Source organism: Culex pipiens, chromosome 2 (genome assembly GCF_016801865.2).
Source record: "Culex pipiens pallens isolate TS chromosome 2, TS_CPP_V2, whole genome shotgun sequence".
In the NCBI taxonomy this organism is placed as follows: Eukaryota; Metazoa; Arthropoda; class Insecta; order Diptera; family Culicidae; genus Culex; species Culex pipiens.
Window position 1 is genome coordinate 174,234,366 of NC_068938.1, and position 26,259 is coordinate 174,260,624.

Sequence of the window (26,259 nt, forward strand, 5' to 3'; positions counted from 1 at the left end):
GTTTTTTTTTAATTTTGTAGATATTTTGTGAAGGTTTGCTATTTTATCTTATTGTAATATTTCAGAATGTGCATAGATACAAATAAGTTCAAAATGGGGAGGGGAGAATGAAGTTTTTCAATTTAGGCAGGGGGAATGGAACGAGAAGGTTGAAAACCACTGATCTAAAATATTCAACATCAATAGAACGAACGAGTAACCTTAGAACTGTATTTGGAGAGCTCTTACCCAGACACGAAATATTCTAGCAAAGCTGGTTCTACAAGAATCCTGCTCGAATTATGGAATATTTCTGTTGGAATATCAACGTCTGCTAGAACTCCGCTAGAATTCTGCTAGAACGCCATGACTTCTTGAGTTTTGCATCCACGCAGATTAGTTGTCGTCACAATGAGAAGTTAGAAGTTCCTGCTATGAGAACGGGAGTTGACTTTTCTCTGCAACTGTTTACCGCTGATTCAACAGCAACGCCAAAGCGTGGAAAATCCACGTTCGTGACGTGTTTTGCAACGATTTGGTTGGTGCCTCGTCGTCACTTGCTGTTGAACTTTCACTAACTCAGCTCGTTTCGGGCAGCTCCGATTCTTCGTCGAGTGGTTGCCACCGCAGTTGAAGTATTTCGCTTCGGTGTTCTCTTTGATTGTGTTGAAAATCAAAAACTGTTTGGAAAAAAAACTCTAGACATTAGGGGAGAGTGGGGAGACTTGATCCCCTTTTTTTGTATCGCACATAACTCTGTCAATTTCTCACAAAACTATGATCTTTTTGCATGAATTGAAAGCTTAAACATTCAACTATGTTTGGCTGATAAGGGTATTTCATCAGATAAACTCTTAGAATAATGCCAAGCGCTTTAAAAAAATATTTTAAACCGGCATTTCAAAATGTTGGGGGTAATTTGATCCCCCTTTCAACATTTTGAAGAAATCTTAAGCAAAATGTTTCTTATTAATCCAAACTTTTAATTTTCTATAAGATACAGCAATTTCACATTAAACCTGTACGTTTGTGTTCAAAATATAACAAGTTTAGCATGTAAAATATTTAAAAACTTAATTTTTTTTTTTTAGACCAAAATTGGGCATGTTTACAAAAGCTGGTAATTTTTGTTTACAAAACTTTTGAAAAATGGTTCAAACTGCAGTTAGTTATGTACAACTATACTGAAGGAAACTATGTACGAAAACCCAGCCAAATTATTTAATCTTGAGGCTGATTCCAGTGACTGTAAAAATGCAGGGATCAAGTCTCCCTGAACGCACTTTTTTAAACAATTGATTGTAAAAATAGTATGACGATAAATTTAACGTCAAATGCCTAAGGGTTTTGGAGTTGATATGTTTATCAAACAATTCAGGTATAAAACATTTTTTTTTGAATAATTTTTGAGTGTTTTCTATACTTATCAAAACAAAGAAAAAAGATCTATTGGAAGTTTTTTGCAGCACTTTTTAGAAAAATGTGTGTAGCGTAATCTAAACATTTTTTATTTTTTTTCTTTGTTTTCTACAATGAGTTTTAGTCAATTACGCACAACTTTCTAGAACAAAGCTAATTGTTTTACCCACATGCTGACGAGATACAGGCTTTGGATCAAGTGTCCCCGGGGATCAAGTCTCCCCACTCTCCCCTACGTTGGACTGTCATCGCTAAGTAAGTTTTAAACCATAGCTTTTTGCATCATTGATAAACGTATTTATTGTTTTTTTTTGTTTGTTTGTATGTTTTCATCAATTTCTTCATTGTGTGAACATTGCAACATGTTTTTTCGTTTACTTTCATAATTTCTCACTTTTAATATTTTTTTTTGTTGTTTCGCTTTGCTGAGCTCTCATCTAGGTATGGTAAAATCCACATCGGTTTATATTTTTGTTTTGTTTTTTTTTTTCTGCTGCTGCGTGTGTCTGTTTCTCTGTGTGTGTTGTGTGATTTGTATTTGTGTAGTGTTTTGTAAATCCAGCTTTCCTTCTGTTGCTACTCGTTCTTCTTTCGATAATTTTCAATTCGTTCACCGGTTCAATGGCCACAACAACTAGCAAACAGCACCTACTAGTTTAGTTGGTTCCGAATAGTTTTTTTTTCTTCTTCTTTTAGTTAGTTTTTAAAGCAATCGTCACACGAAATCTTTCAACAAATGGCGGCGGCAGTACTTCTTCTTTTTTTTTGCTAGAGTTTTACGTCCTAATCGTTTGCGGTGTGACTAAACAAAAATACAGGAATCTCTTTGGAACAATTTTGAATGGCGAAACTGGGATTTTGAAACTAGGATTTTTTAGCTGCTCGCAGTACGGTTTGGCTGGCTGGATTTTTTTAAGTAGAACGGATGAGGTGCGTTTGTTTTCAATGTATAATTTAATTCTCACAATTACAAAATTACATCAATTCTTCCTTTTTTTTGTTCTTTAAATAATCAAAAATAAACACAATAAATTGGGCGTGGAAGTGCGGAATTGTGGGCATGCCTGAATGCTTTTGAACGCTCTCTCTCTCTCTGATTTGCTGGGGAGGGGGCGGCTTTGATCAAATTTTCTTTAAGTTTAGTGTAAGTGTGTTTGTCTGTGTGTTCGTGTAACTGTCGGTTGTGGGAGGGGAAGTTTCGACGCTGGGCCGGCGGTTTTGAAAATTTCACAATCTGCTTATTTTTCTTTTGCGTTTTGCGATACTTTTTACCTTAAAACTAAATAGCTAAAAATAGGATATCGATCTGAATGTAGATTTTTTTTGCTTGTTTGCTTGCGGTTAGCTGCTGCTGCTGCCGCTGCGCGCCACCTAGAGACGGATCCGCCGGTTGCTGACCCAAGAGTTGCTCCTGGAACCGGCGACGACGGTGGCGGTACGAGCAGCGGCCATGGCCACCTCCAACGGCTAGTAGGGCGGCTGCTGCCTGTTCTTGGTGTGGGCCACAAAGTCCTTAAATGCCATCTTGATTTCCATGTCCATGTTCTCGTCGTCCACCAGCTCATCCGGGTCTTCGTCGTCGCTGTAACGAAAATTCGGTTAATGATCTAACCTGCAGCGAAATCAAACTCGATCTTACTCAAACTCCTCGAACGTCACCGGGGCGGCCATGTCCAGGAACTCGTTCTCCTCCTCCGTCATGATCGAACCGTCCGGACCGTAAAACACCGGGCTATCGTTGAACTCGTCACAGGCGGAATCCGACAGGGATTGGTTGGCTTGGGGCACTAAAATGACCAACACAAAAATGTTTCAGATTCTAAACGGGTTTCCACGTCCACATCTCAAACTCACCAACTTCCTCGCTGCGACCCCACGACTTTTGCTGCAGCTCCAGCACCGAGCGGACAAAGCGTCCCGTCGAGTTGTCGATCGAGCCCTCCAGCCGGCCTAGCTGCGCCAGGATGCTCATCAGGTCTTCCCGGCGGTCCCGTTCCAGCTCGAAGCCGCAGAGCTACAAGACAAACAATCCCATTTTTGACAAATTAAACCTATTAAGGACAACTACAACCGTTTCCTACCTTTAAGCACTGGCAGACACACTTGATGTTCTCGGGGCCCTCCTTGCTGAGCAGAATTTTGGCAGCGCTCGTGATCCGCATGGCGATCTCGCCGTTACGTTTGTCCTGCGAATCGAGTAAAAAAATCGATCAAGAGATGCAAAACAAGACCCAAATCCCCTTTTTCATAACCTCAAATATTAGGCATTTCTTATCCAAAGAATGATAGCAAATCAAAAATTATCTCATTTGAATAAAATTTATTTAAATATAATAATTTAAAAAAGAAAATAAACAACAAATTTAAAAAAATACTTCAAAATTATGGCACTCACAATTTCTATTATTCGCAATTCGCAATTTTCAGTGTAAAAACGGGCCTTGACCGATCTTATGCACCAGGTTCCCGACGAACACGCACTGCCCTTACCCCTACATCTCACCCTTGCTCTGAGTCAGTACGAGCAGCACGCTAGAACACGCTTTGAGTGTTCGTGCCAGGCATGCACACCTTCTTTTCCGGTTACGCATTTTAACTCGGCCGGGGGTGGTACATTGCGTAGGGTTTGATGCAAGTATAAGCGCCTAACCATTTATAGTGTGCCTATAAACTTTCATTAAAGCAAAAACTGTTTTATTTTTAGTTTGAATTCAAAAACTAGTTGTTATTTTACTGTGTATTGTTTTCTCCTGAAATCTTTCCTAGTGTTGAGTCGTGTTTATATGTTGCTATTTCTTTTGTCGCGGTGTTTTGTTACAATTTTTGGTCCTAAGCATTTTAGAAAAGTTTTTCAAAAGTACAATAGTAATAATTGTGTTAATTCTTTGATCATTCCAAAAATTGAGTAAAGCTCGAACCTCACTTGTTTTAAAGAAAAGGGTGAAGATTGAAAACAATGGACCATGAAAGAAATATACTATTTGAAGAATCAATAGTAAAAGAAAGATAGTAATTTATGAAGTAGATAAAGAAATTAACAATAGTTAATAAATAGAGGCAACAAACAAGCTTAGATTGTATTAAGGCAGATGAAAAATTATTCAAATAGATAAATAAAGATAAACAAAATTGACATCGCTGCCAAATTAAGGGAAAACAGACAGTTTGTTACAGCAGCATCAATTAGTAAATAGAGTGGAAAAGCGTTATGAAATAAGAGAATCAAGAAAATAAAATCGAAAACAAATGGACGATAATAAATAGAAGGCGTGTTAGAGAAACAAATTAGTGAAACAAAATAAACAGAATATAGATGGTAGATAGAGAGCCTGGAGCCTATTAGAGAACGGACATCTCAAACCAAAAGCACCAATCGAAGCACGAGAACTGTCAAACGGAGGTACCAATCGAGCAAAAGACAAAGGATTTTGCTCGATAGGCACCTCCGCCTGACAGCTCCCGCGCCTCGACCGGCACCTTAGGTCTGAGATGTCCGTTCTCTAATAAGCTCCAGGCTCTCTAATGGTAGATAAAAACGGAAAGAAGAGAAACCCCGTTGTGCGATGTTTCAGGTACATCCACAGCAGTTGACTCAACATACTGCGAATCAAAACAATACCGACTATAATCACAAATTACTTCCCTTTCCCACATTGTCGCGCTCCTTTCTTTTAGCCGTCTCTACTCTGACCCGCGGTGGTCAAAGGTTTACGATCCACAGGCCACCAGCTAGGTCATCATGAAAACCAAGCCAACGTGGAGGTAAGAAAATAGGACACTTGCAAGGAACCAGAGCTATACTGTTTTGATCAAGATAATTCGGATGATCTAACAGAACTACGGACTTAGTTAGTTGCGCTCCTTCCAGGATGTTCCTTACCTGGACGTCAACCGGAGAGCACGCAACAAGATCAGAACTTGCATGCTCTTAGGTATCAATCCTTGGCCTGCCTTTCCTGAAACATGCTTAAAAGCATATACATTCTAAGAGAGCTTTCGTCTACACACACACACAATCTCATGTAGAGTTTACTGCGGGAGCAGTTCTCTACGGAATAGGTCTTTTTTCTTTAATTTTAATTTTTGTATTTTTTAATCCGGCTGAAACTTTTTTGGTGCCTTCGGTATGCCCAAAGAAGCCATTTTGCATCATTAGTTTGTCCATATAATTTTCCATACAAATTTGGCAGCTGTCCATACAAAAATGATATGTGAAAATTCAAAAATCTGTATCTTTTGAAGGAATTATTCGATTGATTTGGTGTCTTCGGCAAAGTTGTAGGTATGGATATGGACTACACTGAAAAAAAAATGATACACGGTAAAATTCTTGTTGGTGATTTTTAATTTCACTTTTTGTCACTAAAACTTGATTTGCAAAAAAACACTATTTTTAATTTTTTTTATTTTTTGATATGTTTTAGAGGACATAAAATGCCAACTTTTCAGATATTTCCAGAATGGGCAAAAAATCTTTGACCGAGTTATGATTTTTTGAATCAATACAGATTTTTTTCAAAAAATCGAAATATTGGTCGCAAAAATTTTTCAACTTCATTTTTCGATGTAAAATTGAATTTGCAATCAAAAAGTACTTTAGTGAATTTTTGATAAAGTGCACCGTTTTCAAGTTATAACCATTTTTAGGTAACTTTTTTGAAAATAGTCGCAGTTTTTCATTTTTTAAAATTAGTGCCCATGTTTGCCCACCTTTGAAAAAAATATTTTTGAAGAGCTGAGAAAATTCGCTATATTTTGCTTTATTGATTTTTGTTGATACGACCCATAGTTGCTGAGATATTGCCATGCAAAGGTTAAAAAACAGGAAAATTGATGTTTTCTAAGTCTCACCCAAACAACCCACAATTTTCTAATGTCGATATCTCAGCAACTAATGGTCCGATTTACAATGTTAAAACATGAAACATTCGTGAAATTTTCCGATCTTTTCGAAAAAAATATTTTCAAAAATTTTAAACCAAGACAAACATTTCAAAAGGGCGTAATATTGAATGTTTGGCCCGTTTGAAATGTTAGTCTTGATTTTAAATTTTTGAAAATATTTTTTTCGAAAAGATCGGAAAATTTTACAAATGTTTCATATTTTAACATTGTAAATCGGACCTATAGTTGCTGAGATATCGACAATAGAAAATTGTGGGTTGTTTGGGTGAGACTTAGAAAACATCAATTTTCCTGTTTTTTAACCTTTGCATAGCAATATCTCAGCAACTATGGGTCGTATCAACAAAGTTCAATAAAGCAAAATATAGAGAATTTTCTCAGCTTTTCAAAAATATTTTTTTCAAAGGTGGGCCAACATGGGCACTAATTTAAAAAAATGAAAAACCGCGACAATTTTCAAAAAAATTACCTAAAAATGGCTATAACTCGAAAACAGTGCACTTTATCAAAAATTCACTAAAGTACTTTTTGATTGCAAATTCAATTTTACATCGAAAAATGAAATTGAATAATTTTTGCGACCAAATTTCGATTTTTTGAAAAAATCTGTATTGATTCAAAAAATCATAACTCGGTCAAAGATTTTTTGAGCATTCTGGAAATTTCTGAAAAGTTGGCATTTTATGTCCTCTAAAAGATATCAAAAAATAAAAAAAAAATAAAAATAGTGTTTTTTTGCAAATCAAGTTTTAGTGACAAAAAGTGAAATTAAAAATCACCAACAAAATTTTTACCGTGTATCATTTTTTTTCAGTGTAGTCCATATCCATACCTACAACTTTGCCGAAGACACCAAATCGATCAAAAAATTCCTTCAAAAGATACAGATTTTTTAATTTTCACATATCATTTTTGTATGGACAGCTGCCAAATTTGTATGGAAAATTATATGAACAAACTAATGATGCAAAATGGCTTCTTTGGGCATACCGAAGGCACCAAAAAAGTTTCAGCCGGATTAAAAGTAAGAGGGAGGGGACTCTGACATTTATGTTGAACCGTCATTTCCTTCCACGTGTCTTATAAAAGTTCTGCTTCCATCCTACTTAGTCCGAGTTGCTTGTTTCCGAAGATGCTTGTGAAATATCTTTCGCTGATTCCCTGTCCGTTTCGCCACACCACTATCTGGTTGCGGAAAATCCTTTGGGTGACGGGAACTGTTTCTTTGGGAGTATCCTTCACCAGTTGGACGGAGTTAACCCGGGCCGACAACCTTTACGGTTCCGGGACTTGGCATATCTGCTTCGACGGGAAGTAGTGACTTATATTCGTTCCAACCCGCAAGATTATTTTGCATTCTTGCAACCCTTCGACGACAAACAACAAGATAGCATGCCGCCGACAAAAACCCGGCGTATTGGCCTGCCAAAAGGCGAGACGCACAAAGTGAAGGCAGAATAGAGAACGACGAAACACATGAAAAATTGATAGCTAGTGTGCTATTTCGTGCAGTCCACAACTGTGATTTTCTTCATCCTCTGTATAGCCGATGGAACCACTAAGAAAGCGGCAGGCATGGAAATGCAATCTGACACAATTCCTCCTTTCACAAGAAGATTTTTTAACCTTACTAGAGGTTCGTGCGTTTAAGCGGAGGTGTTGAGTAGCAAATGGCGGTGTGAACCAACTTTAATCTATCATGAGCAATCTACATCTTTGTCAGTAAATACTCTGTCTAGACAGCTTCTCTGACTAAATCACAGGAATCTTAGCCCGGGCTTATAATCACGGAAAAGAGTCGAGAAAGAAAAGGATGCATGTTACAAAAACGTTACCTATTTTACCGAAGAAATATGTCCCGAGTGCATTCAGCATCCATATTATGACGTTTGAAGTCAAAGCCTACTTTTACTCGTATTAGGTACTTAATGTCTACGTCCGCGTTAGGGAAGCGCACATTTGATTTGGATTTTTTTTATGTAAAACATTGCCGTTCAGCAATTCTCTACCAAAAGTGAAAATGGATTTTATTTGTATTTTTTGATTTGGCTTAAACTTTGTGGGGGCCTTCCCTATGACCAAATAAGCTATTTTGTGTCATTGGTTAACCCATACAAGTCTCCATACAATTTTGGCTGCTGTCCGTATAAAAATGGTATGTAAATATTCAAACAGCTGTAAGTTTTGAGTGAATTTTCTGATCAATTTGGTGTCTTCGGCAAAGTTGTAGGTATTGTTGATGACTATTGAGAAAAAAATAGGTACACGGAAAAAAAATTGCCGATTTTTTTATTAACTTTTTTTTACAAAAACTCAATTTCCCAAAATACGTATTTTTTGATTTTCAAGATTTTTTGATATGTTTTATGGGACAAAAATCCGCAACTTTTGAGCCATAGAGAAACATGGTCAAAAAATGTGCCGCCGAGTTATAATTTTTTGAAAAAAACTCGAAATTTCATGAAAAAACAAATTAGACGTTATTTTTAAATGCAAAATTGAATTTTCAATCGAAAACTACTCTACAGATTTTTTGGTAAAGGGCTCCGTTTTCAAGATATAGCCACCGAAAGTTTGATTTTAGCGAAATATTTCCAGTTTTTTGATTTTTTAAAAAAGTGACCATGAGTGATCATTTCTAAAAATATTTTTTTTTAAAGTTCAGAAAATTTGCTATAAAATTGTCTAAGAGACATTGAAGATTGGACCTCGGGTTGCTGAGATACAACGCTTAAAGAAAAAGAAACACGAAAATTGAAATTTTCTAAGTCTCACCAAAACAACCCACCATTCTCTAATGTCGATATCTCACCAACTAATGGTCCGATTTTCAATGTTAAAACATGAAACATTCGTGAAATTTTCCGATCTTTTGAAAAAAAATATTTTGAAAAAATAAATAAATCAAGACTAGCTTTTTAAATGGGCGTAATATTTAATGTTTGGCCCTTTTAAAATGTTAGTCTTGATTTAAAATTTTTAAAGATATTTTTTTCGAAAAGATCGGAAAATTTCACGAATGTTTCATGTTTTAACATTGAAAATCGGACCATTAGTTGCTGTTGTTTTTGCATGAAACATCGATTTTTTTCAAAAATCACTATTTTTTCAAAAATTCATAACTCGGCGGCAGATTTTTTGACCATGTTTTTCTATGGCTCAAAAGTTAAGGATTTTTGTCCCCTAAAACATATCAAAAAATCTTGAAAATCAAACATACGTATTTTGGGAAATTGATTTTTTTTGTGAAAAAAAAGTTAATAAAAAAATCGGCAATTTTTTTTCCGTGTACCTATTTTTTCTCAATAGTCCTCAACAATACCTACAACTTTGCCGAAGACACCAAATTGATCAGAAAATTCACTCAAAAGTTACAGCTGTTTGAATATTTACATACCATTTTTGTATGGACAGCAGCCAAAATTGTATGGAGACTTGTATGGGTGAACCAATGACACAAAATAGCTTATTTGGTCATAGGAAAGGCCCCCACAAAGTTTGAGCCAAATCAAAAAATACAAAAAATAAAAATGGTCGAAATCGGCCGATTTCGTGGAGAGTTGCTCCGTTGAATTTCGTTGAAATTTTTTTCGTAACGAAAAAGGGAAACTTACGTGCGGTTTCCGCAGCTGCATGTACAGCTCGGCCAGGAAGAGCGTGGTGCCGCGCACCTTGATCTGCTCCTGCTGCAGGTAGATGAGCAGCTCGCTCTGCTGGTGCTCCATCTTCATGCTCAGCAGCTGCCGCAGCACGCTCGACGGACTGTCGTCCAGGCTGTCCAGCAGCTGGCAGAGGCGGGCGCCCATGTAGCGGAAGTTTTGCTCCTTGATTGACTGCAATTTGAAAGTCACAAATGTTAGAACTTGTTCAGATTGAGCGTTGAACTCGACAAACACTAACCTGCTCAAAGATCATCTCGACGGCGTTGCTCAGCACAAAGTTGTTGCCCCGGAACTCGACGAAGGTGGCCTTCAGCTTTCGCTGGATGTTCTCGAACATGCCCGGGTTGTCGTACAGCTCGGCAATCACCTCGGTCAGGTAGTCCAGCGCCAGCGTTTCGCTCTCCGTGATCTGGCGGAAAAGTAAATCGTTAGTGGAAGATTCTTGACAGATAGTGGATTGAGGACAAAACGATGAACAAATTTGCCGTTGGGAGGATCTACCGGTGGAGGCCAAACCGAACCTACATGAAAGCGGACGAGGACACACGCCGAGGATGATTTTTTTTTGCTGGGGAAGGTTCTTAACCTAGGGTCAAGCCAAACACTACAAAGCAATTCAACATATGGTACATGGTTAGTGAGCAACGGTAACAGAGGTGTAAACTTCCGGCAAGCACCTTGGAGGGAACCCCGGATTAGCTATAGATGATAAAAGCATGCTTCCAAAACGGAACAGAATCTCGTGCAGCTCGTGCAAAACAAGATGGAATGCTGGTGAAGGTGGGATGAACTCTTAATTGTTTTGTCTCCTCTACCTGTTCCGCATCGCCATCCGGCCCGCCGCCGTAATCGTTGCCCATGCCGTGGCCGTGGCCACCACCGCCGCCTCCGTGATGATTGTTGTGGTTGTTGTGTCGATTTCCGCCGTGGTGGTTCTGGTTCTGATAGTGATTCTGCTGGTGGTGCTGCTGATGCTGCTGCTGATGGTGATGCATCTGCTGGGCATTTTGCTGCGCATTCTGCAGCCGGTTCCGGACGGCGGAATTGTTCTTGCCACCTCCGCCGCCGCCACCACCTCCTCCACCACGATTATCCATGGCCGAGGCCATTCCACCCAGGATCGGATGGTGCAGGTGATTGTTGAGCGCCGTCGACGAGTAACCCATGCCAGTCACCGGAAAGCCACCCGGGAAACCGCCCTGGTGGTGCAGGCCCGGAATCTGCGGCTGCTGCTGCTGCTGGTGGGGCGCCATTCGCTGCTGCTGAGGGTAGTGCTGGTTCGGAAATTGGGGCTGCTGCTGGTGATGGTGGTTGTAGGAGTTACGTATCTGCGCGCCGCGAACCGTGTCAATTTCGGATCATTTCATGTGGGTTTTGTGGTTGGTGGGTTTTTTTTTTGTTCAGTGCAGGCCACGTTTAGTAATGATCCGCGTGCAGTTTTAGGAACATTCGCAGATAGTGCGTAAAGAGTGGTGGAGGTTTTGGTTTTTTTTTTTGTACAGAAGAGTAGAGAAACGATAGTAACAATATATAATAATATAGATACAGGATTAGTAGAGATAAATATATAACTTTTATAATATATGCCTATCGCATCGTCCATGTCGGTTAAATATAACTCAATAAGTCACTGTGTGTGCTTTTGAGACCTAAGACCATTCATTCTTTTTAAACTCTGTATTATTCGTCATATTTAAAAAATAATGATCCGGACATAATTTTCATCGAAATATAGGGGATCCGGCCTTCAAAAGGTGTTAAAATATCACTTAAGTGCTCATAAATTCTGATAGTGTTACCAGATCTTCAACCTTGTGGGTTTTTTGGGAAGGTCTTTCAAATACCTTTCTTCAAATATATAACAAAACCACCTGTTTTTACAATCTTCCGACCTTTAGTCAAAATCGTTTTTTAGCATAACTTTCGAAATACTTTTCAAAACTTCATAATAATAACTAGGGTCTTACGGTACCCCAAGACGGATCGAATGAAATCAAAACGGTCCAAATCGGCTTAACCATTTCGGAGATAATTGAGTGCATTTTTTTTTTTGTTAATTCATTCATTTCTTGCAGCTTTAATCATCTTGGTCATTCGCTGCCCTAAGTAGAAATTTTAAATTTAATTCGTGATTTAAAACATTTGAAGTACATTATGCAAGAAGTAGCTTACATCATTTTTTGCAATTCCAAAAAACACTTTTGAAGACGATTTTTCAGTAAAACCAAGTAAAACTTTTGCTTGCCCGCTCTGCAAAACCAAAACATTGTTGAAAAAGACCATTTATGGAGTTTTTTAAGGTCCAAAAAACAAAATTCTATTATTATTTTTTTTTTGCTTTTTTGGGAGTTTTTGAAACCGCCTTAAGTCAGGTGTATTAAAAAAAAAACAGTGTTGGAATTCGAGCGAGAAGAAGGAAAGCAACTTGTAGTACTTTTCTCTTCTCGCTCGCGCTCGCATTTTCGTTCGCGTTCTCGTTCTCGCCGTGAGCGCTCGCGAGTGCCTCGTGCTAGCTATTCGTCCCAAGCTAGCAATTTGTTTATAAGGCTTATAAATGGGGGAACCGTGGTGTAGGGGCAAGCGTGATTGCCTCTCACCCAGTCGGCCTGGGTTCGATCCCAGACGGTCCCGGTGGCATTTTCGAGACGAGATTTGTCTGATCACGCCTTCCGTCGGACGGGAAGTAAATGTTGGCCCCGGACTAACCTAAAAAGGCTAGGTTGTTAGCTCAGTCCAGGTGTAGGAGTCGTCTCCCTGGGTCCAAAGGTCGTCAGTTCGAATCCCGGGGTGGATAGAAGCTAAGGTGTAAAAAGAGGTTTGCAATTGTCTCAACAATCAAGCCTTCGGACACTTAGTTTCGAGTAGGAATTTCGCAATCGAGAACGCCAAGGCAATGCTGTAGAGCGAATAATTTGATTTGATTTTTTGCTTATAAATGCGAACATAGCGATGGTATAGAGGTGTAACTTTCATCACTGCACAGTGGTCCAGATCGCAAAATTAAGTGGAAAATGGATTTTCCGAAAAATGGTTAAGTTTTGGAGCTTTGGTGTCTTCAGAAGAGTTGTTGCATATGGAAAGGGGCAACTTTTGGTTTGGTTGAAAATTAGGGTGGTTTACGATTAGGGTGATTTTGGAAATCTAACTTTACAGGAATATTTTTGGGAATTTTTTCGTCTTGTAGAAAGTTGACGGGCTTGCCAATCCAAGTAACTTTGTCGAAGACACCAAAATTTTATCTCGTAATCTACGCCTTCTACGACAAAATATATAGAAAGCATCTGAGCAAACCTTCAAAAATCAGTTTTTTTAACGTGGCAATTCAGGGTTAAGTTTTAGAGAAAAGTGGTATTCGGAGCACTTTTAGAGCTCTAAAAAACAAAAATTTTTATTATCTGACAAGTCAATTTGGACTTAAGGGTCAAAAGTTACAGCGATTTTAAGGTAAAAAAGATGCAAATTTAAAACTTAAATATCTCGAAAAGGCGCAAGCCAAATTTTAAGCACTAGGCTGCATTTGAAAGAAGAGATCCAGCACTATAACACTGCAAAAAAAAACCCTAGCCTAAAAAAATAAAAAAGTTTTTATGGAACCTATGAAAACATTTAAAATTTAGTTTGAGCAATACGGCTCTAGGCCCAGTGAAAATAAAAATAATTTAACCCAAAAATGACGAACTTCTCGTCACAGTGTCCTGATGCAAACAATAGAGCTATTTACGTAGGCATGTATAGAGCTATCTAAGCCCGATCTCACACATACTAGCACACCATTTGTTTTGCTGGCTGGTATAAAATTTAACCTCACTTTTTTTCGTGTACGTACACGCAATACATGCGCACGTAGATAACTCTATTGCGGGTATGTACACGATGGATTTTTAGGTTAAAATTTGTGGTCGTCAGCAAAAACAAATGGTAAGCTAGTGTGTGTGAGTTCGGGCTTAGATAACTCTATGACCGAGCTCGAGCTGTCACAACCCTGCGAAGTATGTTGGCTGACATATCAGGCGGTCAGTCAAAAAAACCAGCTAGAAGTCGCCTGACAAAAAACTTTTGCTAGAAAGAGATAGGAAACCTGATGCAAACAAACCTCCAGCTGTAATGTAAACATACTTTGAATGTGTTGGTAAATGTCTGACTAGAAAGCCTTATGGCCTATTTTTTTTTCAAAGTTGATTTAGGCCGTTGCAAATATTCTTTGAAGTTGATGTCCCCCGCCTCTGACCAAAGTCGAGGGGGGGGGGGGGGGGCAAAAAAATAAAAAAATTAAAAATTGCATTTACGAGCCATGGTTTCAACATTTCAATGAAAAAAGTGTTTTAAAATGCATTATACACCTGTCCAGTTGTTTTGCAATCATTAGTTTTCAAAATATCTAAGTATTGACGAAAATTTTATTTTTCGCGAAAAAAAAAGGTTTTTGGATTGGAACTTCATAAAAATTCAAAATATTGTAACTCCAGCCCAAACATGTTAAATATGATTATCAATGCAGAAAAATGCATTTTAGATTGTTTTCAGTTCATTTAACTTCTGTTTTTACTGAAATTTTGAAGTTTTTTGAAAAAATATGTTTTTTGCCCCCTGATTTTTCGGACAAATTTTGAGGGGGGGGGGGGGGGACATAATCTTTGAAAAATATTTGCAACGGCCTTAAAAAAAACTACAAAATATCAAATGAAATACAGTCCAGACTCGATTATCCGAAGGCCTTGGCAAAATTTCACTTCAGATAATCAAATCACAAAAAAAAACAAATTTCCTCGTCTTATTTTTGAATGTCGAGCTTAAGTAGGGGTCATACTACCCATATGTGAATTAGAATTTTAAATTCAAGATAGCGGCCAAAATTACGGTGATGAAATATTGAAAAAATATTTTAAAAAATTTGGCAATCAACAACTCAAATTTGACTAAAATGAGGGTCGAAGAACTCAAACTTGATTTAACAATTTAAAAAAATACGATTTTTTTGTTCCTGATTCGGATTTTCGAAGTCTCATATAAACCTTCGGATAATCGAGTCTGGATTGTAATAGTCTTATGAACTGCAAAATAATGAAATTACAAATCAGGGTTAAAAAGTTTAATGAAAGTAGTGTTGTAGAATGCATTTTACACAAGTAAAATTATACAAAAAATATTAATTTTCACTTTTTAAAAACATTTTGTTGCGATTTTTTTCATAATTATCCAAAATTCAAACTAGTGTATCATGCAAAAAAAATAGTTGTTTTGTTGCTAACTCAAATGTAATAATTTAAAAAAAAAATGGGTTTCTCGGATTTTCGAAGCTATGATTTTTTAGACCAGGCCTGCCCAACGTCCGGCCCGCGGGCCGGATCCGGCCCGTGAAGCCATATCATCCAGCCCGCGACGGCTTTTCAAAATAGTTCTATGACCGGCCCTTCATAAAATATTCAATAAATAAATTGAGTGTCTAAATAAAAAAAATATCTTGAGATCATTTTTTCAGATATTATAACAAAACATTTATTAGTTTATTTTGCTTTTGACATACAATGTTGCTAATTCAACGTTTGTTAGGATTTTGCCTTTGTATTTTTTGAAATGATTTTATTTCACATATATAAACATTCTTCATGTTTGAATTTAATTTTTATCATTTCAATATTGATGTTATCAGAATTAATTATTAAACTTGAAAAATATGCAAAAAGTTTGCAAAAGACACTGAATTCTAATTTGTTAAAGTTTAGGCTGTTTTTATTTCTAATTCAATTGTTTCTTTTTTGAGGATTTTGATTAATTATTATTATTTTTTCAGAGTAACTTTTCAATGATAAAGTTTTGCTGGGAAAAAGATCGCTGCAAATATTAAAAAAAATAAAAAAAAACAATCAAAAGAAGTCAAGAAATCAGCATTTTTTCATAATTTTCAATAATTCTAAGAAATTTGAAGAATGACGAATCAGATATACATTTGTATACACTTGTTTAATTTCATGTCTTTAAAATAATGTTGAAATGTTTTGTAAAATATTTGAATAAAGGGTCACAACAACGCAAAAATTGAGAAGAAATCCAAATTTCGTTTTAATAAATTTTATCTTGTCTCGTTGATTTTTCAAACTTGAATAAAAACTTGCAACGATGAAGTTTTGATTTTTTTTAAATTAATGATGTCAGGGAATTCAATTTCAATCGACAAAAACAATTACAATACAATTTTGTCCAAAACAAAATAAAAGTAAATCAAATAAACACATCTTTGAAAGTAATCTTTGTATTTCTTTCTTAAAATCTAGTTATTTGAATCTTTTTTGCAACACTTTTGAATGTATTTGTTTACTTGAATAAACCTATTAAAATACATTTTATGAAAAAAAATGTTTACAGTTTTTTACTTTCACCAACATGAGTTCCGGCCCGCCTCTGCTTTAGAAAAATCAGATTTGACCCGCAGGGCCAAAAGGTTGGGCACCCCTGTTTTAGACATTAAACTATTTTTCATTAAAAGGCTAACTAATGACCTTTCATTTGCGTCAAAAAGAGCAAAAATCGATTGAAAAGACGCGAATTCAAGATTTTTGAAAAATCCGTTTTTTGCGAAAATCGACGAAAATGGTAATTAGTAAATGACCACCCTAACACAACATAGCTCACCCTAAGTGAAAAAATACGCTTCTTATTATTTCAACTAAGAATCTCTCAGTGCAATTAAGAGCCCGATCCGAGCACCTTTGTTATGGTTTGTGCTCTTTTGAAATGGAACTGCTGTATTAGTGAAAATTCAATTTTGGGCCATCCATAAAAACTTCGGAACATTTTTTGAAAATTTCGATTACAGATTCTCAATGTAATCAGGGTCTGATGGAAATTGGAAATTCATACAGCTTTTCCCCATGATGACACAATTCAAAAAAGTACTGAAAATTTCAACTTTACAGCAATAGGTATCGAAAAGCAACACTTTTCGGTACTGTTTTGGAGTTTGAATCTCATCTTGATAGTAAATAAAGTGCAACCGTTAAAAAACGCTTCATTGAAAAATCTAAATTAACAGTTGTTTTTTCAAGAATTGCAAAAAAATGTTGTGTAAAACTCGTTGCAACTCTCTGACTGTCGATCTTCTCGATATCAATATTGGGTATTCAACGTTGACAACGAGGGAGTCTACTGTAGTTGTACAAGCTTTTATTTTCTTTATTCTTTGCTTCGAGTATTTTAGCATTTTCCGCTGTCACGCCATAGCGATTTAAAAAAATTCATTCCAAATAAACAACAAGCGGCGAAATAACGGTTAATTATTTTGCCTAAACTTTTTGAATGGCCATCGGTACCAAGTCACATGTGCACAATCGTAGAGTATGTTAATTCTATATAAACTGGGCAAGTCTTGTGTCATAACCGCATCCATGCTATTTCTCCTCTCTTTAATATTAATTGTCCATCTCTATTTTAGATCAAATCTGACTGTGATCATATTCAATATATTTACAATATTTCAGTCACCAAACGTCATGAACTACCGTAATTGTTTTCATCCTTAGTCCAACTTATACCATTTTTGTGCTCAGCTTGTTAGAGATTTCCGTCAATATCCAAAAAAGTACCCTATCGTCCAACACTCCCAAAAAACAACGCACTCTTAAATAAAATCGAAAAAAAAAATCCATCCATTCTACTCACATCCTTATTATCGCCATAGCTGTGATGTCCCATCGCGGGGCCCGGCCCGTTGATCTGCAGATTCCGGAGCCGATCGTTGAGGTTCGATTTGGCGATTATGTCCGTGCCGCCGCCGTTGACCATCGCTGGTCCGCCGCCGTTCGAGGCACCTTCGTGGCCAAAGTGTGGCATCGATCCCCCACCGTACGGTCCTCCGCCTCCGCCACTCCCTCCGCCGCCGTTGTCCCCTCGGAACCGCGAGTGGTGACCACCGCCGTACTGAGGCTGCTGCTGCTGCTGCGGCGGGGAGGGCTTCTTGGGCACGAATACCGGCGCGTCTGCGGAGAGGTTGTTGCCTGCTGGAAGAGATGGAGAAAAAGTGTAAATGGTTTGGTTTAATTTTAAAATTTAACATTTCAAATGAGCTATCAACTTCAACAAATCAATTTGAAAACCCAGGAAATGATGTACCGCACAACCTGTGTAATTGCAAAAGCGAGCTCTGACCGATTCGCGTCTGATTCAATTCAAAACTAAACAGACTGTGAAATGAGCCACCGGAATTGAATTGAAGCTTGCAATGAGTCAAACATAGAGGAAAATAGAGAGTGAAGTGCTATGGAAGTTATCAATACTTCACTGTCGCACTGTTTTAAATTGTAAAAATAAATGCAATCAATTACAAAAAGTTCATAATATTTTGCTATTTTAACTTTAACGACTTAATTACCCTAATTAAACATTTTATCTTGTAAATATTGAATTTGCAAAATACAGCTCATTTAATTCCTACCAAAAAAAAAACGCTTCCAAACGACCCCCTCTTTCTATGTTTATAACGGTTCACACACGGTTAAAAGTGCACCACGACACGCGTCAGTCTCGCGACTACACGTCAAACTGAATGCACACAGCATGACCGACCGACCGTGGTGGTGGCAGGTAATTTGGAGAAAGTCACGGCTGGAGCTGCTTGTTCCGCCGCGCGCTTGGATCTCAGCGCGATGAGTCATCGAGGTGTCGCGTGCTTGATGAACCACGGCTTAGGGTAACTGCTGTTTTGATAATCGGTATCTTTTAAGTGGATCTGAACAAACCGAGTTGAGATAGAAAAAAAAACGTTGCTTAATCCACCTTTAGGTGGTTGGTGCCTTCCTCTCATTTATAGAGTGATTTCAACCCCCCTAAAGTGTCTACATGGTTTATGGATCGCTTCTAACGTGATCGCAGTACCAAAGAGGTCCTAATAAAAATAAGTGATGAGTAAAACACAACAGACTGCCTACAGCCTTTTTGTCAAGATTTTTCATACACCGTCGTAGGGAAACAGATTGAGGTTATGTAAATTTAGAACATTTTTTAAACTGCTTGTAATTTTAGATAGGTAAGTCAGATCTTGAAAATTCTTCATCCACAAGAAAGGCCATTTCAGAACCTTTCGTAAAATATATAATATGGCAGGTTTCAATGCAAAAACCACCCCTTTTTGCAAATTTTAAAATAAATGTGCAGCAGTTTTTTAAGCATAATTTTTGATGTGCTTTACAAAATCTTATAAATTTCAATAGGGACTTATGGGACCCCAAGACGAATCGAAAGAGGCCAATACGGTCAAAATCGGCTCAGTCTGTGACGAGATATTCCAGTGACCATATAAATTTCCATACAAATTTGGCAGCTGTCCATACAAAAATGATATATGAAAATTCAAGATCTGTATTGAGGTTTTGCAGCGCGACTGTGTTTCAAATGTAGATGGCGCCAAAATGAGGTTACTTGCCAAAAATCGCATTCCTTTCTGCTGGATTGATGAACAAAATCGCTTATTTATCATGACTCCCTGCATCAATCTTAATGAAACTGGTTGCAAAAGACGAGAAATTTTTTTTTTTTGCTTTAAAATAATTAACATCAATTTTTGGGCGCGCAAAACTTTGTGAACTTTTTATTTAAAAAACATGTTTTGGAACACGAAAAATTGAGTTTCCCCGTAAATATCAATGAAATAAACAGTTTTATAGTTGATAACAGATGTGTTAACGTACATTCAACAATTTTTATTGATTTTTGACAGACTTTCTTGCCAAATAGTCCAAATTACTATCTTTTTCTAAATTTACAGTTTTCTCATTGAGGTTTTGCAGCGCGACTGCGTTTCAAATGTAGGTGGCGCCAAAATGAGGTTACTTGCCTAAAGTCGTATGCCTTTCTGTCGATTAAAGAACAAAATCGCTTATTTCTCATGATTCCCTGCATCAATCTTCATGAAACTGGTTGCAAAAGACGAGAAAAATTTTTTGCTTTAAAATAATGAACATCAACTTTTGGGCGCGCAAAAATTTATGACCTTTTTCTTTAAAAAACATGTTTTGGAACACGAAAAAATGAGTTTCCCCGTATATATCAATGAAATAAACAGTTATATAGTTGATAACAGATGTGTTAACGTATATTCAACAATTTGTATTGATTTTTGACAGACTTTCTTGCCAAATAGTCCAAATTACTATCTTTTTCTAAATCTACAGTTTTCTCATAGAAAATTCAAACAAATATTGGAGAGTTATACACCAAATTGTTGGAAATAATTTTTCTCATCCGAATCCGGCATAAGTTTTATAAAAATGTTGATTAGGAAGGAAAAAACACATTTTTTCTAAAAATCATAGGTTTACGCTATTTGTTCATAGGTGGCGACACGCGTCTTTAAGCTTTGCTGCAAATTCTCTATAGAAAAATCAAACAAATATTGGAAAGTTGTACACCAAATTGTTGGAAATTATTTTCTCATCCGAATCCGGCATAAGTTTTGAAAAAATGTTGATTATGAAGGAAAAAACACATTTTTTCAAAAAATCATAGGTTTACGCTATTTGTTCATAGGTGGCGACATGTGTCTTTTAGCTTTGCTGCAAATTCTCTATCTTTTGCAGGAATTTTTTGATCGATTTGGTGTCTTCGGCAAAGTTGTAGGTGTATCCACTGAAAAAAAAATGAAACACGGTAAAAAAAATTTGGTGATTTTTATTTTAACTTTTTGTCACTAAAACTTGATTTGCAAAAAAACACTATTTTTTTTTTTTGATATGTTTTAGGGGACATAAAATGCCAACTTTTCAGTAATTTCCAGGTGCAAAAAATCTTTGACCGAGTTATAAATTTCGAATCAATACTGATTTTTTCAAAAAATCGAAATATTGGTCGCAACTTTCAACTTCATTTTTCGATGTTAAATCAAATTTGCAATCAAAAATTACTGAAGTGAAATATAGAAAAAATAGATAGAAAAAAGTATCTTTCAACCTTGTTTCATTGTGACTTGAAATTTCACAAAAACTTAACAAAAACAAATTTTGAACAAATTTTTCATAAAGATTCGGCAGTTTTTGCCTTCCTCACCTTACTGAGGAAAGGCTATAAAATCACTCGAAAACTGAACTTCTCAATTAGACCTCCTAGACCCACCTTCATGTATACCTATCGACTCAGAATCGAATTCTGAGCAAATGTCTGTGTGTGTGTGTGTGTGTGTGTGTGTGTGTGTGTGTGTGTGTGTGTGTGTGTGTGTGTGTAGGGATGTGGGTCTGTGCACCAAAAAATATGCACTCGATTATCTCAGCACTGGCTTAACCGATTTGGACCGTTTTGGTCTCATTCGATTCGTCTTGGGGTCCCATAAGTCCCTATTGAAAATTATGAGTAAAGTTACTTCAAAAGTTATGCTAAAAAAACGATTTTGACTAAAGTCCGGAAGATTGTAAAAAGGGTGGTTTTTGTAAGAAACCCCGGCATGTTATACATTTTTAGAAAGGTATTTAAAAGACCTTTCCAACGCGACCAATACATTGAAGATCTGACAACCCTATCAAAAGTTATTAGCAATTAAGTGTTATTTATGCACTTTTTGGAAGCCGGATCTCAGATATCACGATGAAAACGTTGTCCGGATCTATCATGCAACCCGTCGTTGAACAGGTAATCAAAAGACCTTTTCCAACGCGTCCAAAATATTGAAGATCTGACAACCCTATCAAAAGTTATAAGCACTTAAGAGTTATTTATACACTTTTTGGAGGCTAGTTCTCAGATATTTAGATGAAAACGTATTCCAAATATATCATGCGACCTATCTTTGGATAGGTAATTTAAAGACCTTCCCACGAGCGTGTCTATTTTGGATAGCATTACCCTTTGAATGAGAGGAAGGCACCAACCACCTAAGGGTGGATTAAGTAACGTTTTTTTTAAGGTTTTAAACCATTTTTTTCTTGTGGTTTGGTTGAGCGTTTTAGCAGAATGCATTACTGTGAATACAAAGAGACGAGTTGTTCCTTTTAATTCCGCTATATATTTTTAATATCTTGACAGATACGTATTTCGTCTACTACTTGCAGACTTCATCAGTGTTCTGTTCTCGACTTTTTTTTTCTTTTTAAGTGTTTTTAGACCTTCTCTAGTCAGGGATATTCAAAAACACAAATACACTCAACCCCCGGTGGTTGGTCACTTTTTCGTTTGACACTTTTTAGTTTGTACCCCGTTGGTTTGCCAAAGTCAAACTAAAAAGTGACGAACTGTCACTTTTTACACGGCGCTCACGCACACTATCGAAACAAACGTTTGGTAGTGTGTGTGAACTCCGTGTAAAAGGGGTGTCAAACTAAAAAGTGACCCCGTTCGTTTGACAACAGTTGGTGTCAAACCATCGGGGTTTGAGTGTAACAAGTTTTTTTTTATCAGACCGGTAACTGGGCTGGTTTTTAACTGCTCATTTTATGTGAGTAGACGATTTTTGAAGGCTAGTTATTTTTCACGAAAAAAAAAGAAATTTTGCAAGCAATAAATTTGATGCAAACCAGTGTTGGCATTCTTGCACCCTCGCGAGAAAAAAAAATCATCTCTCTCGAGTTCTTGCCGCGAGTCCCTCCGATTGCCGAGAGCTACTAGCACGAGGCGCTCGCGGCGAGAGCGAGCGCGAGCGAGGAGAGAAAGGACTACAAGGTCTCTCCCTCGCTCGCGAGTGAGAAAAGCTTTCTTTCTTCTCACTCGAATCCCAACACTGAAGACGATACCTGCATCCCTGTCCAGGGATGGAATAATCGCAAAAAATCTTTTTCGCTTGAAAACTCGCTTCGCCCTAGAAAAAGAGATAAGGCGAAACATGCAAAAGAAAATCAGTCTCGAAATGTTCAAAGAAAATCAATCAGTAAAAGATTTTGTTTTAATCTTATTGTTAGCATCACTATAATTTATCTGTGTTGTTTTGTTTATGTACATTGTTCATCCACGAAACGTGACAAGTCATTTTTAGATGTGTTACGTTACACCTGCAAGTGTAGTAGTAAGAGCGGAGTTCTGCTGAATAATCCAGATGATTTTTTTTAGTTTCACTTTAATGATCTATCGGGCGCGAGAGATTTTCTGGATCAAGGTAAATTGCGCCCGTTGGAAGAGAAGAAAAGTACTTTGTCTGCGCCGGAAGGGGATTGTCTAGGGTATTTTAACCATTAGTGTACCCCCTAGTAGAGCCGAAGCACATTTTTCACAAATTTTCAATATTTTAAGCACTTTTTTATAACCCTTTGTACCAAACAATGAAATCTGAAGTCTTGAACAATTTTGACTATTTGTTTCATCAGTTGTTTGTTTTTGAGCCTGTTATGGACCGGGTCCATAATCCGATTGTGGACCCGGGTCCACTATAGGCAAACTGTTATTTTTATACCATATTTAACCGATATTTAATGTTTTGATGCATGGTGTAGGTCTAATGATAGATATAATGAATAAAAGATGGATTTTGCTCACTTTTCATCATAAACAAATTTGGCTTTAAACAACAACAAAAAAACCAAACAGACATTTAAACACATTTATTTCCGAAAAAGATCAGAGAAAACGTTTCAAAAACCACTGTAGACATAAAAATAATTTAAAAAAAAAGTTATTTTGATGCAATTTTTTCCATATTAATTACATAAATGGCTGACGGAAACTAAACAATAGATTTGTTTACAGTTGCTGATAAAACCACGCTTTTTTATTTTCAAAAAAAAAAGTTTTATTATTGATTAATTATTATAAAATATCATTTAAAACTGCAATTATGATGCTTCAGTTAAGTACAATTATCTATAGTTTTGATTAATTATAAATTCTTACGGCTCATACTCATAATTGAAAAAATATGCGTTTAGGTTAATAACAACAAGCATTTATTGTATGTTTAAGAGAAACTTTTGTTTAAATACACAGTTTTCTTCTTCTTCATTTTTAAAGGTTAAATTAACGGGGGTCAACTTTTGGAAAAGTTTGGATTTTCGTTGTCCTATATTGGACCCCCCCTAATTTTTGCTCGAAAATGAGCAGTTCTTCGCTTTATTTTAGTAAAGTTACTTAAACTTACATAATTTCGACTTGCTGAAGTTAAATAAACAGTCAAAAAATGATTGGATAGTTAATTCAATCATAAAATATGAATGCAGTTTTGCTGTGAAAATGCTAGTGGCCATGGCTGATTTCAGATGTCGAACTCAAAACACTTATTTTAGTGAAAAGGACAATTCAATATCAGTCAACATTGATTTAAATGATGCTGAACATGCCAAATAAAAGATTTGTAGACAACAACACGCTTGAAATTGTGATTTTATTGATTTTTTTTATCAAAAACCCTTCAGAGGGTCCACTATAGGAAAGGGGTCCACTAATGGATAACGTACCCTACAAACCAATAATCCCCAAAAAGATTGTATGCTTTAAAGTCTAAGGCAAAAAGTGTTTTAATTAATAAATCTGTACCCGTGCGCTTTCTATCAAACGACGTGTTCTAATGTTTTCAAAAGAAATACATATGAATATATTTTAAATAATTCTTATATGTACCAAACTCATATCTAAACCCGCGCTTAACCTCCGCACAAACCCAAGACCTCAATGAAATTAGCCATCATAATTATCTCCTCACTTGTGCTCGCCCCGTTGACAGAATAACCCACCCACTGCCGCCGCTCTGCACGCGACCCCCACCGCGGATCAATACCTCGCGATAATCTCTATAATCTCCACCATCATCCCGCACTATCAACCCTAACATCTAAGTCTGGAGGAGCAGCAGTGGGTGGGTGCGGTGCAGCACCCCAATTAGCCAACGCAGACTAGAGCGTCCTCCTGCCGAACCTACGTCATCACACCGCTGGCTGGCTGGTTGATGCTGTTGTTGTTGGCAAATCAGCAGGACCATGGACGGACGAAGGAGGAGGTTGCGAGAGGAAGCATTTGCGCATTATGTTATTGACCAAAAAGCAAAGCTGTTTTGAGTCGCGTTCTCGTCGAGTTTGGCCGCGGCGAGAATGATCGAACCCAGCTGCTGGGAGGCCTCCGGGCAATAAATCACGATTTGAGCATTCCTTCACAATCCCCGTTGGAACGAGTCCCGTGGTCCGGAGATCAAAGGAAAGTAGTTCTTCGGGACGGGAAACCTGTTTTGTGAACACACACTTCTTGTGCTCTCTCGTGTGTTCGTGGCTCTATTTTTCTTTGTTTGATCAGGTTTATGGGGGCAACGTGGAAGCGGCAAAGATCGTCGACAAGACGCGGGGACACTTACCTCGGGGAGACCTCAGCGGGGCAAAGCTCGCTTCGGGACGGCGCTGCCATTGGCCACTTCCGCTTTGTTGATCCATGCGGATTGCTCTTCCTGCTGCTGCTTCTCGAGTGTCCTCCTCTTCCTCCTTCGGTCGGTACAAACGGAATCTGTGCTGGAGGAATAACGGGGAAAACTTGCTTTCAGAACGAAACTCTACCACTTCTTCTTGGATCTTCGGAGGGGAAAGATTCTTTGCTCTGAACTCTTCTTCACTGTCGAACGCACTTTACACTGATGGAATCGAAACTTTTTCAGACATTTTGGCTGGCGTTTGACAGCCAACTTTTGACTTTTGCTTCCGTTTCGGAATCACTTTTCTCAGCCCCAAAATGCAAATCACCGATCACAGTAGCCACTTCCGGTGCATTTGAAGCCCAAACCTCACCACCTCCCCAACAAATAACCGCACAAAAATCCACAAAAGCAGCGATTCCGAGCCACCAACTCGCGGCAGCAAAGATGTCTCCCGAAGTCGATTTCCAATCCCCCCGCAGCGAAACAAAACCAGGAAGAACCCTGCCCCCCGGAAGTCGCGCAACCCACCTCTTTTCCACGATAATTCTGTGCGTCACACCGTGGCACAGCCGAAAGCACTCGTAATCACCGAAAAATTCACCTTTAAACAGCCTAAAAACTTTCGAGCCAGCGAAAAAATAAAAATTCCAAAAAATTTCCTCAAACGAAAACCGCGAGTCCGAGCGAGGAGCGAAGAGACGTGAACGCAGACGACACACAAAAACAGACGGACGGTGACGGAAAGAAGAGAGAGTGAGACGACTGGCTGGTGAGACGTGAATAGGCTTTTGTTGCTTGCGAGCAGCGTTGTACAGATATGTTATTAAATTTTAGGGTTCTGTATTATAATAATATAATTCAAAAGAAGTCTGTACACCAATTGTTGTCAAACGACCCAGTTAGAACTTTGGCTCGAGACTCGAGTCGATATGGTTCCATTTCGAGCCAGAATCGACTCGAGGCTCGTGCCAAAATTTTCACTGGGGAACGGGCCCT

At 37.6% G+C, this 26,259-nt stretch overlaps 1 protein-coding gene across 4 annotated transcripts; it reads right to left on the reverse strand.

Annotated features, from left to right (window-relative positions):
* Nucleotides 1-1,672: 1,672 nt before the first annotated feature.
* LOC120416996 (uncharacterized) lies at nucleotides 1,673-25,985 on the reverse strand. 4 transcript variants are annotated; one of them, XM_039578931.2, is made up of 10 exons: nucleotides 25,792-25,985; nucleotides 25,210-25,355; nucleotides 17,622-17,959; nucleotides 10,781-11,293; nucleotides 10,204-10,374; nucleotides 9,918-10,136; nucleotides 3,480-3,584; nucleotides 3,253-3,412; nucleotides 3,038-3,185; nucleotides 1,673-2,980 (listed from the first exon to the last, which is right to left on the reverse strand). In XM_039578931.2, exons 2-10 carry the CDS (start codon nucleotides 25,283-25,285, stop codon nucleotides 2,866-2,868), a joined length of 1,845 nt encoding a protein of 614 aa, XP_039434865.1. In that variant the 5' UTR covers nucleotides 25,286-25,355; nucleotides 25,792-25,985; the 3' UTR covers nucleotides 1,673-2,865. The 4 variants fall into 4 exon arrangements, with proteins under 4 accessions (XP_039434865.1, XP_039434866.1, XP_039434864.1 ...); XM_039578932.2 differs by having other exon boundaries at nucleotides 17,622-17,956; nucleotides 25,210-25,360; XM_039578930.2 differs by having other exon boundaries at nucleotides 25,210-25,360.
* Between the last annotated feature and the right edge of the window lie 274 nt (nucleotides 25,986-26,259).